Genomic DNA, 14318 nt, shown 5'->3' with positions numbered 1-14318 from the left:
TCCAGGCATATCCAATAATTATCGTGAAACACTCAAAACTTTTAATTTGTCATGCTTATAATGTGTAATATGAAACTATTGAATACAATTGTGGATGCATAGCTTGAACCCAGGATGCATTTTTGAGCACCACATTACCGTGTGATACATTACCACAATACTGAACCTACATTATGCACAGAACACAGTTTACAGAGCTGTTACAGCTTCCCAATATGTGAAGAAACGAGTGGCTTGCAATAATGGTGACTTGTATTAAGGTCGTGCCATGCTGTGAGATTGTGTGGCAGGGACCTTACCTAAAGGCTGAAACACTGAGCTGCGGTGGCCTGGGTCCTTCTGGAGCTGGAGCTCTCTGAGGGAAAACACTGAAGCGGCTAAAACAAAGAGGGGACAGAGAATGACTTAGGAGCACAAAAAAAAAAAGACAGTACCTCCACGGTTGTCCAATCCTGTTTCTATCAATTACGTCATATCACCAAAATCTAATTGTTTGTTTCAAGAGGTTGTTTAAATGTTTATCTCATCACGTCTCCCTGTACACAAGTCTCCTCCAAAAGTCTCTCAGACGCCTTCAACTCATACAAAATGTTACAGCTCTGCTCTTAACTGATTCCCAAAAACCTGTTTCACTGGTTGTGGGAGGTCAGTCAAGACTCCACTGCTGTTATGTCTTGCTTCGATTGATGTTGCCTTATTAGCTTGCCTCTAGTTATTTTGTGTTTTGTTGCCCTGCCTTTAGTTGAAGTTTGGTCATTATTTTGTTTTGCATTTTTTTGCCTTTGTTTGGTTCTGACAACTTTTCATTTGTTTATTTGCTGGTTGTCTATGGCTGCTTGAGCAAGCTGTCCTGCTCCGATTGTTAGTTTATTGTTACTGTTTTTGCAAAAATATAGTTGTAATTGCCATTTTATTTATTAAGTGGAATATTGTAAGGAGTGGTGCTGGCAGTATCAGTACGGGGAATATTGTACAGCAAGTTAGTATTTTCTATCAACTTTTTTGCATTCCTTCCCTAGTGTTTTTTGCTTATTTGTTACTATCATAGAGTTTGCAAGCCGGTTGTCCCACTATTTCCTCTGCCTTAATCAGCTTCAACCTCTCTATAATTTAGTGGTGTAAATTTTTGCACAAAATTCTGTTTTGCGAAACTTGGCAAAAAACATCTATTTTCAAATTGTTGAATAATAAAGAGCACTCTGTTTAAAAACTTTGCTGAAATTAATACAATTGTCTTTCCCCCTCTGTATTCATTCATGGGCCTACCTGTGGTATAACGGGGAACCCTCTTGTAGAGAGGAGAGGAGAAAATGGGTTGAAAACTTTGTATACTTACTCTATATTCCCATTGTGGCATTGTCATTATTAGCTTATAATAAAATCTGGTAGAGCTCAGACCTACAACCAGTTAGTATTTTAAGAGTCAAACTACAGTGACAAGTACCGTTACTGTGGTTGGCAAACATGACGGGCAGTTCAGCTAACTGGCTTCTTGCTAATAGTCGGAACATTAGACAAAAAACCTGAAAAGGGAAAATAATAAGCCACATGTAATGTTTAAAAAGGGTTGTGCCTGCAGGCACACTATTAAATAAGGCTACATACGAACAACTATGTATCATTTCCCGTTTATTTACATTTACGCCAAGCATCCAACTTCTCCGGGGTTTTAAAACCCCCAAAACAGAGGTGTTTGAAAACGGGGTAACTCTGGGGTTGAGTCATAGTGTGGACAGGGAAACTGGGGACCTTAGGCGATTACGTAGACACCCACATTGCTACTTGATTGGGTCTTAGCAGTCTTGACGTGTCATTGCCTGATTGGTCCCGCCGCCAGAAGAAAACAACATCAGCCTTGATTGCAGATTGACGACAAGTTGTTAATTCAACATTGATAATAGATCGCAGCTGTTGCTGACCTTGATGTCTATACTTGCAGCTGTTATACAGTTAAATTCTACATTTTATAATACTTTATTGACTGCATGCGGAGGAGGCAAGCTATTTCAGCAAACGGCATGTTCAGCAGTTATCCGTCCTTTGGAATGGACATTTGAAGTCATGGTTAGCGGCTTTGATGAGGGTGATGGACACAAAGCGAAGGACTTTCCTTTTCTTATCAATGTTTGTTCTGCACGACTATTGTGAAGTTCACAAAGAAACTGTAAACGAACAAAAGCATATATTCTCTCCAGTGGGACAGAGACTTCTGCCACCTGGCAGAGTTGCAACCCGGCAATATCGAAACCGAGGGAAAACAATTTGAGACTCAGTTGACCAATTTTATTGACCAATAATGTAGCTAAACTTTGATTTGTAAGTGTTCATTTTAAAGTAAATTTGATGTTTTTGTGAGAGAGACCTTTTATTATTCACGAAATTTGTCTGTTAGAGTTTATAGAGTATCAAGCACAACCTTTTATTATTAAAGAGTACTATAATACTCGTTCTGTAACTAAGCAACCAATCTACTTTAAAACGTAAACGTATTAGTGTGGATGTAGCCTAAGAGCACTAGTGAGCTCAGCACTTCAATTCTTTACAACCCAGAGCTTTTTAAACAAACCATGAGTTCTGTCAGACCTTTGTTGACCTTGTTTTTCCCTTGCTAGCAATGTGAACTTTCTCTGCAATTTTTGGTCAAAATATGCAAATTGACCTAACAACACATGCTTCAACTATGGTTTTTAGAGAGGTCACAGCCGAGATGGCAAAGAGGCACATTTACAGTTAAAGGAAAGTTCGGTGTTCACAGCCAGAGTTGCCAAAAGATTTTGTACTTCAAATACACCGTAGAGGCTTTAAGTGTGTGTGTGTGTGTGTGTGTGTGTGTGTGTGTGTGTGTGTGTGTGTGTGTGTGTGTGTGTGTGTGTGTGTGTGTGTGTGTGTGTGTGTGTGTGTCTTTATGTCTTACTGTCTGCCAAATTGTGTATGTTATTCTCCAAACTCAAGAAGTAGGAGTGTCGTAGAGCGTCTTCAGAGGTGACTCTGCTCCTGGTGTCGTACTGCAATCACAATACAAAAGTCGCTGATTAGACATTCTCTGAAATTACAGTTCCCTTCGGTCTCGTATCCGGGTGAGTGAAGGTCATTGTGCTTTTGTCTCATACCAGCAGCAGAGCAGACAGCATGTCGATCCCCTCTGTGTCCAACCTGAAGGAGACAAAGACATTTTTTAAAAATGTTTAACTGTTCAGGGAACGATTACACATATTTTAAATTAAAAGCAACATCAGTTTCATGATTTACAGCTTAATGGAGAAACGAGAACCCCTATAGTGCTCTCAGTTCTTTAGAATACAACTTAATTATCCACCAGAGTAGATATTTGTCTTTAGTTTTCTGAAGCGTAAAAGCAACATTACATTTTTTTTAAAGTATACAACATATATAGTAACAAACAAACACCACAGATGGTGTAATATCGGTACACTTGTAAAAAACACAAAAGATATACGACCAAACAAAGCCCACAACGTATCCTCGTACAACGGTTGTTATGACATCCTATGAAAAGTTGCTACACATCTTTCGTCCCATCCACCTGACCCCCTTGCCTGCCCAGTGCATACTTTACCTGCCTTTATACTTCCTCTTTCAGGATTACATCGATTACAGAAAAAAATATATTGTGGGTTATCTATGATTTATGGCACATTACTTTTTGAAAATATTGCTACAAATGATGGATGAGACCAGCCTAAAGCCCCAGACATTCAATTGTAATTAAGTACTGTTTCACAGGAACTACTAAAGAGGTGTGCTTCATTAGGAATTAATGGTCACCCTGCAGCCAATCAGAATCAAGTATTCACCCAGATAAAAATGGTATAAAACCTGTTAGTGTTACCTGGGGACGTGGTTGATGAGAGCTTGAGGTCTGTATTGAGGAAAGAGGTAAGACCTAAACTCCTCATTATTACTGATACCAGGCCAGGTCTCTTCTGTTGGAGTTCCTAGAAGACAAAGAAATGTACAATTTTCTGCTGTCACAGGACACTTTATCAATTGTTCTTACTCCATATATTGCTTGATTTCAGCCTGGCCTGTAGCATAGTATCTTAATGTGCTGCCATCTTACCCAGGAGCCTAAATACCAAGTGTAGCTCCTCCTTCACTGTGGCCCTGGAAACATGGGACGACCTGTTGCCATCTCATACATGATACAGCCCACGCCCCTTGGAGAAGAGGGAGGAGGTAAACATGCAGGGTGAAGGAACAAACCACAAGAGTCCTCAAACAAAGAACTCTAGGTGAGGGCCGTGCTCAGCATCAGACACACTAACACACTTCAAAGAGCGTTGATCATAAATGCAAACATGTGTGCCGTGAGTGGGCACATTGCCGCCTTTTGTTTCATGCAGGATGGTGTGTTGAAGAGGCGCCCTGTGGTCTGATAAAAGGACGTGTAGCTAGGTGAGCTCATAAAAAGGCTGACGTGCTGCTAGAGAGCCACTTTTAATCCGGTGGTTCGCCAGAGCTGTGCGGGTTTTCTCGCCATGGCAGACTGCTAATGAGCAAAAATACATAAGAAAAAGGCTGAGATACGCTCCATTGTAAGACTAGTGACTCACCCCTGTTAATAACCTGTGAGATTTTGCATGAATGATTCATGGGCATCCTGGACGGTCCTGAAATTGTTCATCTGATTTACCAAGTAAAACTTTACCCTTTGGTTGTACAAAAACAGCAATATGACACTGTGTGGCCAACGATATGAAAACATATAGCCTATGTTTCAGCAATTAGCTATATACTACGTTTCGCAGGCTTGAGAAACCATGTCCGGTAAGTAAGATATGTTAAAATATTAAAAATATAAAAAAAAAAAAAAAGGTTCTTCTAATTACATAAATCATGTTAAATCAAAGATGGCAACATTGTTTCCTCTCTCCTGGACTCTCTCCTGGACTTGACTGCAGCTCAACAGTGCACATAGTGATGCTTAAGGTGCAGAAAATTACACAGTTTTACAATGTTACAAAATTTTGACATTTGCAAAACAAGTTTAACACTGGATATATCCTGACAGGGTCCATACCTTTTTTTTTTGCACAATTTGCTGTTATACTGCCAAACTCCACGTTGGTATGCGCTGTCAGTTTGATTAGTTAAATCTGTTATAAGTTCTCACTTTGTAAACCCAATTCAACGAGTCTCCTGCACTTTTCATGTTTGGTAATAATCTCAGAAAGATGTTTTCCAGCATACGAGTTGGATACCTGATGCTACCCAATATCTATCCATTCATCCACAAGGCCTCAGTTATCATTTGCTGGTGGCACTGTGTTGGTAGGCAAGTCCATGTTGGACTACTAATCATCAAATATCCATATTGTTCTACTCACCACATGTCGATGGGTGTGGAGTATTCTGTAGAGCCCAGCAACACGTCAGGGGGTCGATACCATAGAGTTACCACCTCATTGGAGTAGGTCTTAGTTGGGACGGACTTGGCCCTCGCTAGACCTGGACAACACAACTTGGTTAAAGATTTGAAGGTGCAATTTGTAAGATCTGGCCAGAATTTTTGTTTAAAACGTTTGAAAATTAACATTATCAACCGCATGGGAAGAGCTGACAGTGTTGAAGTTCTGTCAAAGACGTCAATGCATTGTTTTGCATAGCTATCTACTGAAAGAAGCATCCTTACTAAGCTAGCCCCAGCACGTCCTGTCTTGTAGTACCACTTGTACTTTGAGAGGTGATAGTGAGTCACTGTAGCGTAAAGTCTGTCCTCAGTCCAACATGAGAGAACGAAGATTTAGAGCTACCTCAATGGCTTGTCAATCCCATTGAAAAAACATGGTTCGTGAACACTATAATAAGTTTGTTTACAGGATTAAATCCAAATTGGCAGAAACGAGAAAAACAACTGGTATTTTTATTTGAAAGACTATTTCCCCAGTAGGAGAGCAGCTCCAGTAGATGGACCTTCATTTAGAGGTTGGCTGTACCAACTATCATTCCGCCAGTCACAGCAGGTCAAGCCCATGTCAAGGCTGCAACATAAAGTTTGCAGATTTCGCAGGGCTCAGGGCAGTCCCACGGGATCAGGGCCTCTAGCACTGGGATTTTCAGGAGCTACATTTAGGTTGCTACAGCACCACTGACTGAAGGTCTGTCTCCTTAAGCTCCTGCATGCACTCCTCCCGGCAAAGTAGTCTTCTTGTGGCGGGGACGACTAAACCAATTTCATTGGATTCAGTCCAAGAAATAAACTATCAAAAAGCGCACAGAAAGACAAAGCTTTTCAGTAGTTTCGTCGAATTTGGCGTATTCTTCACCTGCTGCTAGTTAGTAGTAGCTTTTTCATTGTTATAATAACTAATTTAAATTACTGAAAATTTTGATTGCATGGACCAAGTGTATGTGGCCAGACCTTAATGGTGCACCTTTAGTGGCGAGACCTCAGAAACAGCAGATTGGCTACTTTAGGCAACTTTAGCGAGCAACTTTTTGTGCAATCATCCATTGTTACTCAGGCACTTTGGTACTACCTTTGTACCAAAATGACTTGTATTGTGTGTTTCCACATGCCTCTCATATAGTGAGGTAATACTGTATCAGAGAACGATATGACTTATGAGGTGTTGTCAGTAACACCCATATAACACCCAAAATGTACACATTGTGTAAATGATATGTTGGAATAGTCCCTCTATATACCCTCATATGATGTCTTTAGTCAAAACTATCACTTAAATAGTCAGGGAAAGCCGATGGGTTTATCTACCAACTTCCAGCACACAATTTAGAAAACTGAGAGAGAGGGGCACAGTTGCTAGGATACAGCAAGTAAGGGTGTTAAGTAGTGGGGACAGAAGATTGGCGAGTGGCAGCAAAATATAATTGGAAAGCGATTGTTGCATGAAACGTGCTATTTCATTCCCAAGTATCTGCATCTTTACAAGCACATTTGTATTTGTTGATGTTCATGTATGCTTTATGTGAATGTGATGTTTATCCTACCAAAGTCAGCCAGTTTGAGCTCGCCCTTGTCGTTAATGAGCAGGTTCTGAGGCTTTAGGTCTCTGTGGAGGATTTTCCTCTTGTGGCAATAGGACAGGCCGCGCAGCAGCTGGAACATAAAGATCTGTCAGAGAAAGAAAATTAGAATATGATTACAATGAAACATGGGTTTTAAAAGTCCCTTCCTCATCCGGTGTAACTCCTTCTTCCCCTGAAAGCCTGGAACTAAATCTGTAACCAAAAGTAAATCAGGCATCCATGGCTAACATACAAAATGCCACGAAAATAATTCTACTTGATTATTTGTGTTTTGGCCACGCAGTCCTCCGGTTCTGTAAGGTGAAGCGAATGCGGAAGTGTCTTAACATTTGCATCCTCTCTACTGGCCAGCAGGGGGCAACTCCTCTGGTTGCAAAAATAAGTCAGATTCTATAGAAGTCTATGAGAAAAGGACTCTACTTCTTTCTTGATTTATTACCTCAGTAAACATTGTAAACATGAGTTTATGGTCTCAATCTCTAGTTTCAAGTCTTCTTCAATACAGCATGATGTTCATTTAGTAAACTAATGTGCCACTTAGAGTAAAATAGACCATAAAGTGGAGTATGCTTTAGGGCAGGTTTACTGTGATGGACAGGCTTCTGCCGCTACGATAGCCTTATACAGCGTCTCTATGTCACTCCTCTGCATTCCAAATATGGTTACTCCCATTCACTGGTTGCAAAATGCCAAGATGGCGACGGCCAAAACGCAGAACCCTTGGCTTCAACATAGCAGTCCACAAACCAATGGTTGAAGTCACCATGACTACGTCCACTTCATATATAGTCTTTGACTTGAAAATAAGCAGCTGCAGGGACTGAAGCTGTGTATTTGTGCCGATGGGGAGTTTGGGAATGTTTGAAATAACAAGTCCATTTTAAATGACAAACTGGATAAGATATAAGGCTTTCCTCACTCAAAAAACAGCTGCATACGTCGTCTGTGTGAAACCGCTTAATACTCCCCATATTTACGTCTGTTGTTGGGCGGCGACCTCAATTGTCCGTATTAATTATGACGGTAGCAGAGGAGGAAGTTAGTTTACAGTCTCAGTCTACAGTCTTAGTATAACAAGCGACAAAGTCCACAGAAGGAAGAGGTCGTAGTGTAAGGATGGGTCAAAGAAACACAGGACTTTTACCCAGCAGACCACTGTTCATGTCTCATGTAACACCAAAAGTCACGTAACAATGTTAGTTTGTAACCATGTCATGAACTATATAGCATACAACCTTTTTTAAACCCAAACAGCTTCTTTTTCATAAACCTTAACCTAGTTCTTTCGTTCAACAACTTTAACCACGTCTTTAAAACTGTGACCTCTTCACAATGTTATATAGAACAATATTATATGTCAATTTTGGGAGTCATTGGAAAACAACCTTTTCTGGTATTCAGGTATGAGGACGTGTTGGGTTAATGTTATGTAATTGCAGGGATGTAAACCAATACACGTCCATTTCTCTGGTATATAGTCAGTAGTGGTTGACATCTGAATCATGCGAGTGGCTCACCTTGACGTTATGCATGCTCATGAGATTCCCGCAGTTGTCCAAGTACTGTTTAAGGTCACTGTCCTGAAAGACACAACAGCCACAGTGTACACACATTACAAATCTAACCATAATACATTTGTGTGTGGTCAACATTTTTTAAAAACACCTGTGTGCTGAGCTGCCGATGTACTCACAAGATACTCGAACACCAGAGTGAGGCAGCGGTCGGTGTGGATGATGTCGTGCAGCGTGACGATGTTGGCGTGTTTCAGGTTCTTCAGTAGGGACACTGGGAGGACAGAAGAAGGAGATATTTGTTGCATTTCAAACTAGGTCTGTGATTTAGTCTAAACTCGGCTGCTGTGTCCTTGGGAAATCACGTAAATGCCACTGGAAGTATCTGGGGTTAAACCTTTAACCTACTGCAAAGATGTTCCGATTCCATACTTCATTCTAATGCCATACAGTGTACTAATCTTTACAGTAAACTTTTGCAGTAAGTTTCATAATCAGTCATGATACTAAAATATAAACTCTGTATTTTTAATCATGGACCCTATTCTCCCATGTTGACTAATGGGGGACAACATTTTTTTTAAATTGGACATTTTATCAGCTTTGTTGCATTGGAGTACTGAAGGGGTTATCAAAAAAGATTTTCAATGTCATGGCTGAATATTTTGATTATTTCGACAACGTGGATGTGATGTGAAATTTAAGAAAGAGACTACTACTCGAGCGAGACTTGGCTAGACAAAACCACAACAACAGACGGATCAAGTAAAAGGTAAAGAAAAAGGATTTTATTTTTCTGTGGGGTTCTTTCCATAATGTTGTCAGAGTCTTATGATAACAACAAGCAAGAACTTTTAGTGTTGGTACTTTGACGATGAGGAGTTGCTGTCTGCAGAGTTCTCACTCAATACTGGACCAATTTCAAATATTGTTTTTCCTAGTAGCAATTTAGACACAATAACATGGGGAAATTAGGGTTAACAAATCCTGAAGTTAACTTATTTAACTAACTAACACCCCCGGACGTCAAACAAACTGTGATTTTACTGCCAATACAACTTAATAAAGACACAGCTAAATGTTTTTTCAAAAATCTAATAGTAAGCTGTTGTATTCTCAAATGCTCTGAGAGCTGTTTCAACACCATCTATAATTAATGTCCCCAGCTGATAAGTTATTGCATTTCATTTGCGCTTTGCATTGTGGGACCCAAGTACCCATCAGCAGCACACTTAAAACACACTTTTTTTTCTTTGCACACTTGTTTTGAGTATACTTTATATTGTCACTTTTCCAGTATGAGGTATTGAATTTTGGATACAGAGGTTTAATGTATATATGTCGGAATAAAGGGAGATTTCTACAACTCAGATTAATTCATTTCTATAAAGTCAAATCCTTCACTTTGTACAGTAGCATAAATGATAATATTGGCAATACTTTCCTGCGGTAAGTTTAAAAAAAAAAAAAAAAGTATTATCTATACATATTATAGTAATTGAATAAAGGTGCCACAATCAGTGTGTGTTTGTGTGTGTACCCTCTCTGATAGCAGTACAAGGTGCTCCCTCCTCGTGCTCCAGCCGGATCTCCTTTAACGCCACCAGGTTCTCTGTTAGCTTGCTTCGCCCTTTGAACACTGTGGCATACGTCCCCTATGAACACACAGACACACACACACACACACAAACAGGTGACATTCTGACTATAATATATTCATTGGAGCTGTTACTCAAATACCAGCAGGTATGTCATTTTTCCTACACAGAATAATCAAGTTAATTTGATTTAAATCCCCTCATCATCCATCGCAAATAAGGATAAATCGCAACAAATCATTTTATGATCTGACTGAATGAGGTTTTAAGTTTTGACTGCTTTCATACATGAGTAGCCTCAAAACATTATAATAATGCCAGTTTATCAAACAGGCTTGGATTTAATCCATTCATTTAATGCTTATTTATTTCCTTGGGGTCTGATTATCTCTGATTATTGACTTATCATGGCTCATAATCATCTTTCATTTATCCAAGTTTTGAACTGCTGACAAGCCCTCTGTTATTATGTAGTTGATTGTAGTGTTGCAAGCTAAAAAGAGAGCAAAACCCTCCGGATACTGATAAAAGGAACAGGAGTAAACAAGGTACTTTTTTATTTACTACATGTGTACAACACTGTCTTCCACTACGTTTAAACCAAACCGTGCCTTTGTGAACCATTTGTGATAATTGACCACAGAAGCAGCTCTATTCTCTCTTTTTCCACTCATCGCCGCTGTTATCTGCTGCTGAGCCTTGTGACTGGGACTAAGGCACACAGCTTGTGTCACTAATCCTTTCCTCACTCCTTGAGGCAACAGCTGTTCTCAGAAAAATGCTGTGCGTTTGTAGGTAAAAGCACACGGTTTGCATGCAGTGTTTTTATTCATGTTGCATCCCAACCAATGCAGGACACATGGGTATACTGTAGTTAGTCTTGTTCAGGCACTTGTCTCCCGTCAGGGGCTCGACTCACAACAAGCCTCATAAGAATAATGAAGACTCACAGACAACTTGTGGTAAACAAGTTGTCTGTTAGCATTATACTGTACGCATTATGCACCAGAGATGCCTTAGCAGTGCCTGATAACATTCCTTCTAGCTTTTTGTTACCATCGGCAGTCGAACGCGTGTTTAAAGGTGAATGTGTGAGTAATCGGTAGAGACGTACCTCACCCAGTTTGCCGAGCTTCACGTATGTCTCCAATTTCCCAAAGCCTATGTCGGACTAGAGGCATGGAGAAAAAAAAAGGCATTTCTGTTACGATTCTCTCTTCTGATTAAACCACGGAACAGTCAAAGCATCATATTTGAAAACATTAGTTGATTCAGCAAATCCTCCTTTTCTCTATCAACCTGGCAAGAAACAAATGCCTCATTATAATTATAATACAGAATGACAGAAAATATAATAATAGCAGGAAGGCAAGATAAGAAGACTAGTAATTTGCGGAGAGGATATATGCTCTGTGATGTGAGCCAAGATATTTACTGGTTCAAGAGTAATCCATCAAACGGATTGTGAAACAAACAAGAAGCCAAGATGGTTGCTGCAACAAGATTTATACTCAGTAAGATTAAATAAACAAACCAGCCTTACACAGGTCAATATGAGATGAAATATAACCACTGCCTGAGGTTATTTACATATACATGATTATGTTTGATGGATATAAAAATACGTAGGGATGTAAAGCACTTACAAGTGAAGCACGTCGAGACATGCGGCTGAGAGGTTTGCAGAGCGGCGAGTTCTCACTCTCCAGCTGCAGTTTCTTGAGAAACTCCGGAGGCAGGCGGATGTCCATGGGTAGAGACATGCGTTTACTGACGTCCTGTAGGATTGTTGGGGAAGAGTTCAGCCGGCGTTTTCAGATTATAAATCTTTAGTACAAACAATAGGACCACGAGACATATTTTTGGAAGGTTTTTCAGTTGTAAATAATGGCTTTGTCAATGATACATACATTATTTAGGAGTCCACTAAAGAAATGTGGGAAAAACCTCTTCAAACATGTCAGTTAAACCAGGAAGGAGAAAGGAGGGCAATTGTTATATGCTGACAAGGAAGAAGAGAATTTTCTCAATATGTGTACCAATACACACTGGCATCTTGCCCACAGAGGAGATGGTTTGTCTGTGTGTGTGTGTGTGTGTGTGTGTGTGTGTGTGTGTGTGTGTGTGTGTGTGTGTGTGTGTGTGTGTGTGTGTGTGTGTGTGGTCCTGTCCTGCCATTCTTCATTCTCACATATCCTTTCTTCAATCCATCTCCATCAACAACACCATATCTGGCAAACAAATGGAATAACGAGGTCGGACCCAAAACGGTACGATTGGGGCGAGTTTGCTCCAATCACCCAGGAAGAGTGCTGGATTTTGGAGCAGATTTGAAATAGTGCCCAAACAGTTGTGTGAGAATTTTTGGTTTTGTCACGTATCCCAATGGCGTATTGGGCCACAAAAGACTTCTCACCATAGACTTATATTGAAAGAGTTTGAGATTGGGAAAGAGATCTGGAAATGAGCGGATCATTTATTTGAGGTAAATCAACTTCCCTGGTAGCATCACTTGAAGAGCCATAAAGTTGTAAAATACACTACTAGCCAAATCCAGAATTATTTACTTCCTCTTTTCAAGTGAATGCGCCCAAGAACAAGGCAGGACGGAGGGCTGGGAGGCGGGGTTAAAAGGAAACACTAGTACGCTTGCTCTATGTGCTCCATAAATGCGGAAGATTGCTTGAAGGGTGGTTTTATACTCGGAAGACAAACTTTTGACTTCATGCGCCACTGAGCAACTGTCATAGGAACTGAACGGGCGCTGTATCCAGTTCTCTTTAGGCCAATGGTTTGTTCCGGCCAGTGGGCGGTTCATGGGTTTGGCTGGTCTATGGACGGGTCACGGCCTATCTTATCCCTCCCTGTAACTGCAAACCCGGTGGCTTTCTAGAAAGTGATAAAGTGTCTCTACATTCTCATATGATAAGCCATCAGATGTGCACTAATAGAGGCCCAGAACACCCCCACGGCTGTTTTCAGTAGCTTGATTGATTGGACCTTTGTTTAGGTTGAAGGTTAGCGGAGCAACGCTGAGAACCGCATGTTGCAGTGGATTCTCACCTACTTAGTTGCAAGAAGAGGCTAATCGGTCAAAAGTGATATCACCTGTGTGGTTGTGCCATGAATGTGCAAGGCCTTTAAATGTTAAGAAGTCATTAATTAATGAGGGGTTCTTCCACTACAGTAATAAGTCAAGTCTGGGCTTGTAAATGTTAATGGGTAATAAATCAATTTTGCTCTGTAGCTTTTTTCTAGGAGATAAGTGGTTGAACTGTCCACTGGAAAGGTCGTCCTGATCAATTAGCGAAAGCGTTAGCTTAAAAGACAAATGTTACATACCAGCTTATGATATTTTTCCCCAGCCTGGCAACCATAAAATGCCCTTATTAATTGCTCCCCTCTTACTGTCGCAACATTATTTCTGTCTTGAGTCCCTCCTGAGCACTCACTCCCTTATGGCATCGCTTCACTCCACTGTCTGTTACGACTTGTGTGGAGCATGAGACGTACTCCAAGTGAATCACAGCTCCACAGGGACTTTTTCTGAAAAGGTGGAACCGTGAACTCTCTCACATATCCAATAAAGAAAAAGGTCTGATGCTTTGGGGAGGGATGAAAGCTTTCCTAGGTGACTCATCCCAATTGAGCTGGCAGAGGTGGAAATGGAGAAATTACTCCCAGGGAAGAGTTTAAATAGGAGAACAAACTACACGTGCCACTGTTGGTTTCTATGTCGGGCTGATTTTTAATGCTTTTAGCGTGCACTTGAACCTTGACAGTTTCTAATCAGTGCTTGAATGACAACAAATAAATCTTGAGTTACTGAGGCGGCATGTGACTACAGCATGACGAGAAACCAAATTGAAAACTTGGCCTGTTAACCCCTCATCTGCCATATTAACTGTCCTCCTACAGCCGCCCCTTTGAGCCTCTGCTACCTACCTCCATGGAGAAACGTCTGAGCTGGGCCTTGTCGTGGAAGTGGAGATGTGACGGAGACTGGGCTCCCGGTGTCGTTGGTTCGGGGCTCGAAGGACTGGCATCATGAGATTGAGGACCCAGCCTGTCTGGAGTCAGGCCTGACAGAGGAGAGACATAAGAACTCAATATTTGCAGATGTATAGATGGGTGACAAAGGAAGAAAAACAATGGTGTGTCAGGCCACCACAAGTTTCAATAATCAATGGCATAC

General features: G+C 40.7%; 1 protein-coding gene across 1 annotated transcript in view; it reads right to left on the bottom strand.

The window, feature by feature from the left end:
• cdk18 (cyclin dependent kinase 18) overlaps positions 1–14318 on the bottom strand; it is a 48023-nt gene that overhangs the window by 5089 nt on the left and 28616 nt on the right. The window contains 14 exon segments of the mRNA XM_054616728.1: positions 300–377; positions 2915–3005; positions 3111–3153; positions 3851–3956; positions 4082–4123; positions 4126–4178; positions 5349–5469; positions 6973–7096; positions 8529–8591; positions 8705–8799; positions 10066–10180; positions 11238–11294; positions 11770–11901; positions 14069–14205. Coding sequence (XP_054472703.1) covers positions 300–377; positions 2915–3005; positions 3111–3153; positions 3851–3956; positions 4082–4123; positions 4126–4178; positions 5349–5469; positions 6973–7096; positions 8529–8591; positions 8705–8799; positions 10066–10180; positions 11238–11294; positions 11770–11901; positions 14069–14205 — 1257 coding nt within the window.

This window comes from Anoplopoma fimbria, chromosome 17, assembly GCF_027596085.1.
Source record: "Anoplopoma fimbria isolate UVic2021 breed Golden Eagle Sablefish chromosome 17, Afim_UVic_2022, whole genome shotgun sequence".
NCBI lineage: Eukaryota > Metazoa > Chordata > Actinopteri > Perciformes > Anoplopomatidae > Anoplopoma > Anoplopoma fimbria.
Note: the sequence above shows the minus strand (reverse complement) of the source record. Positions and strands in the feature narration are given on the sequence as shown.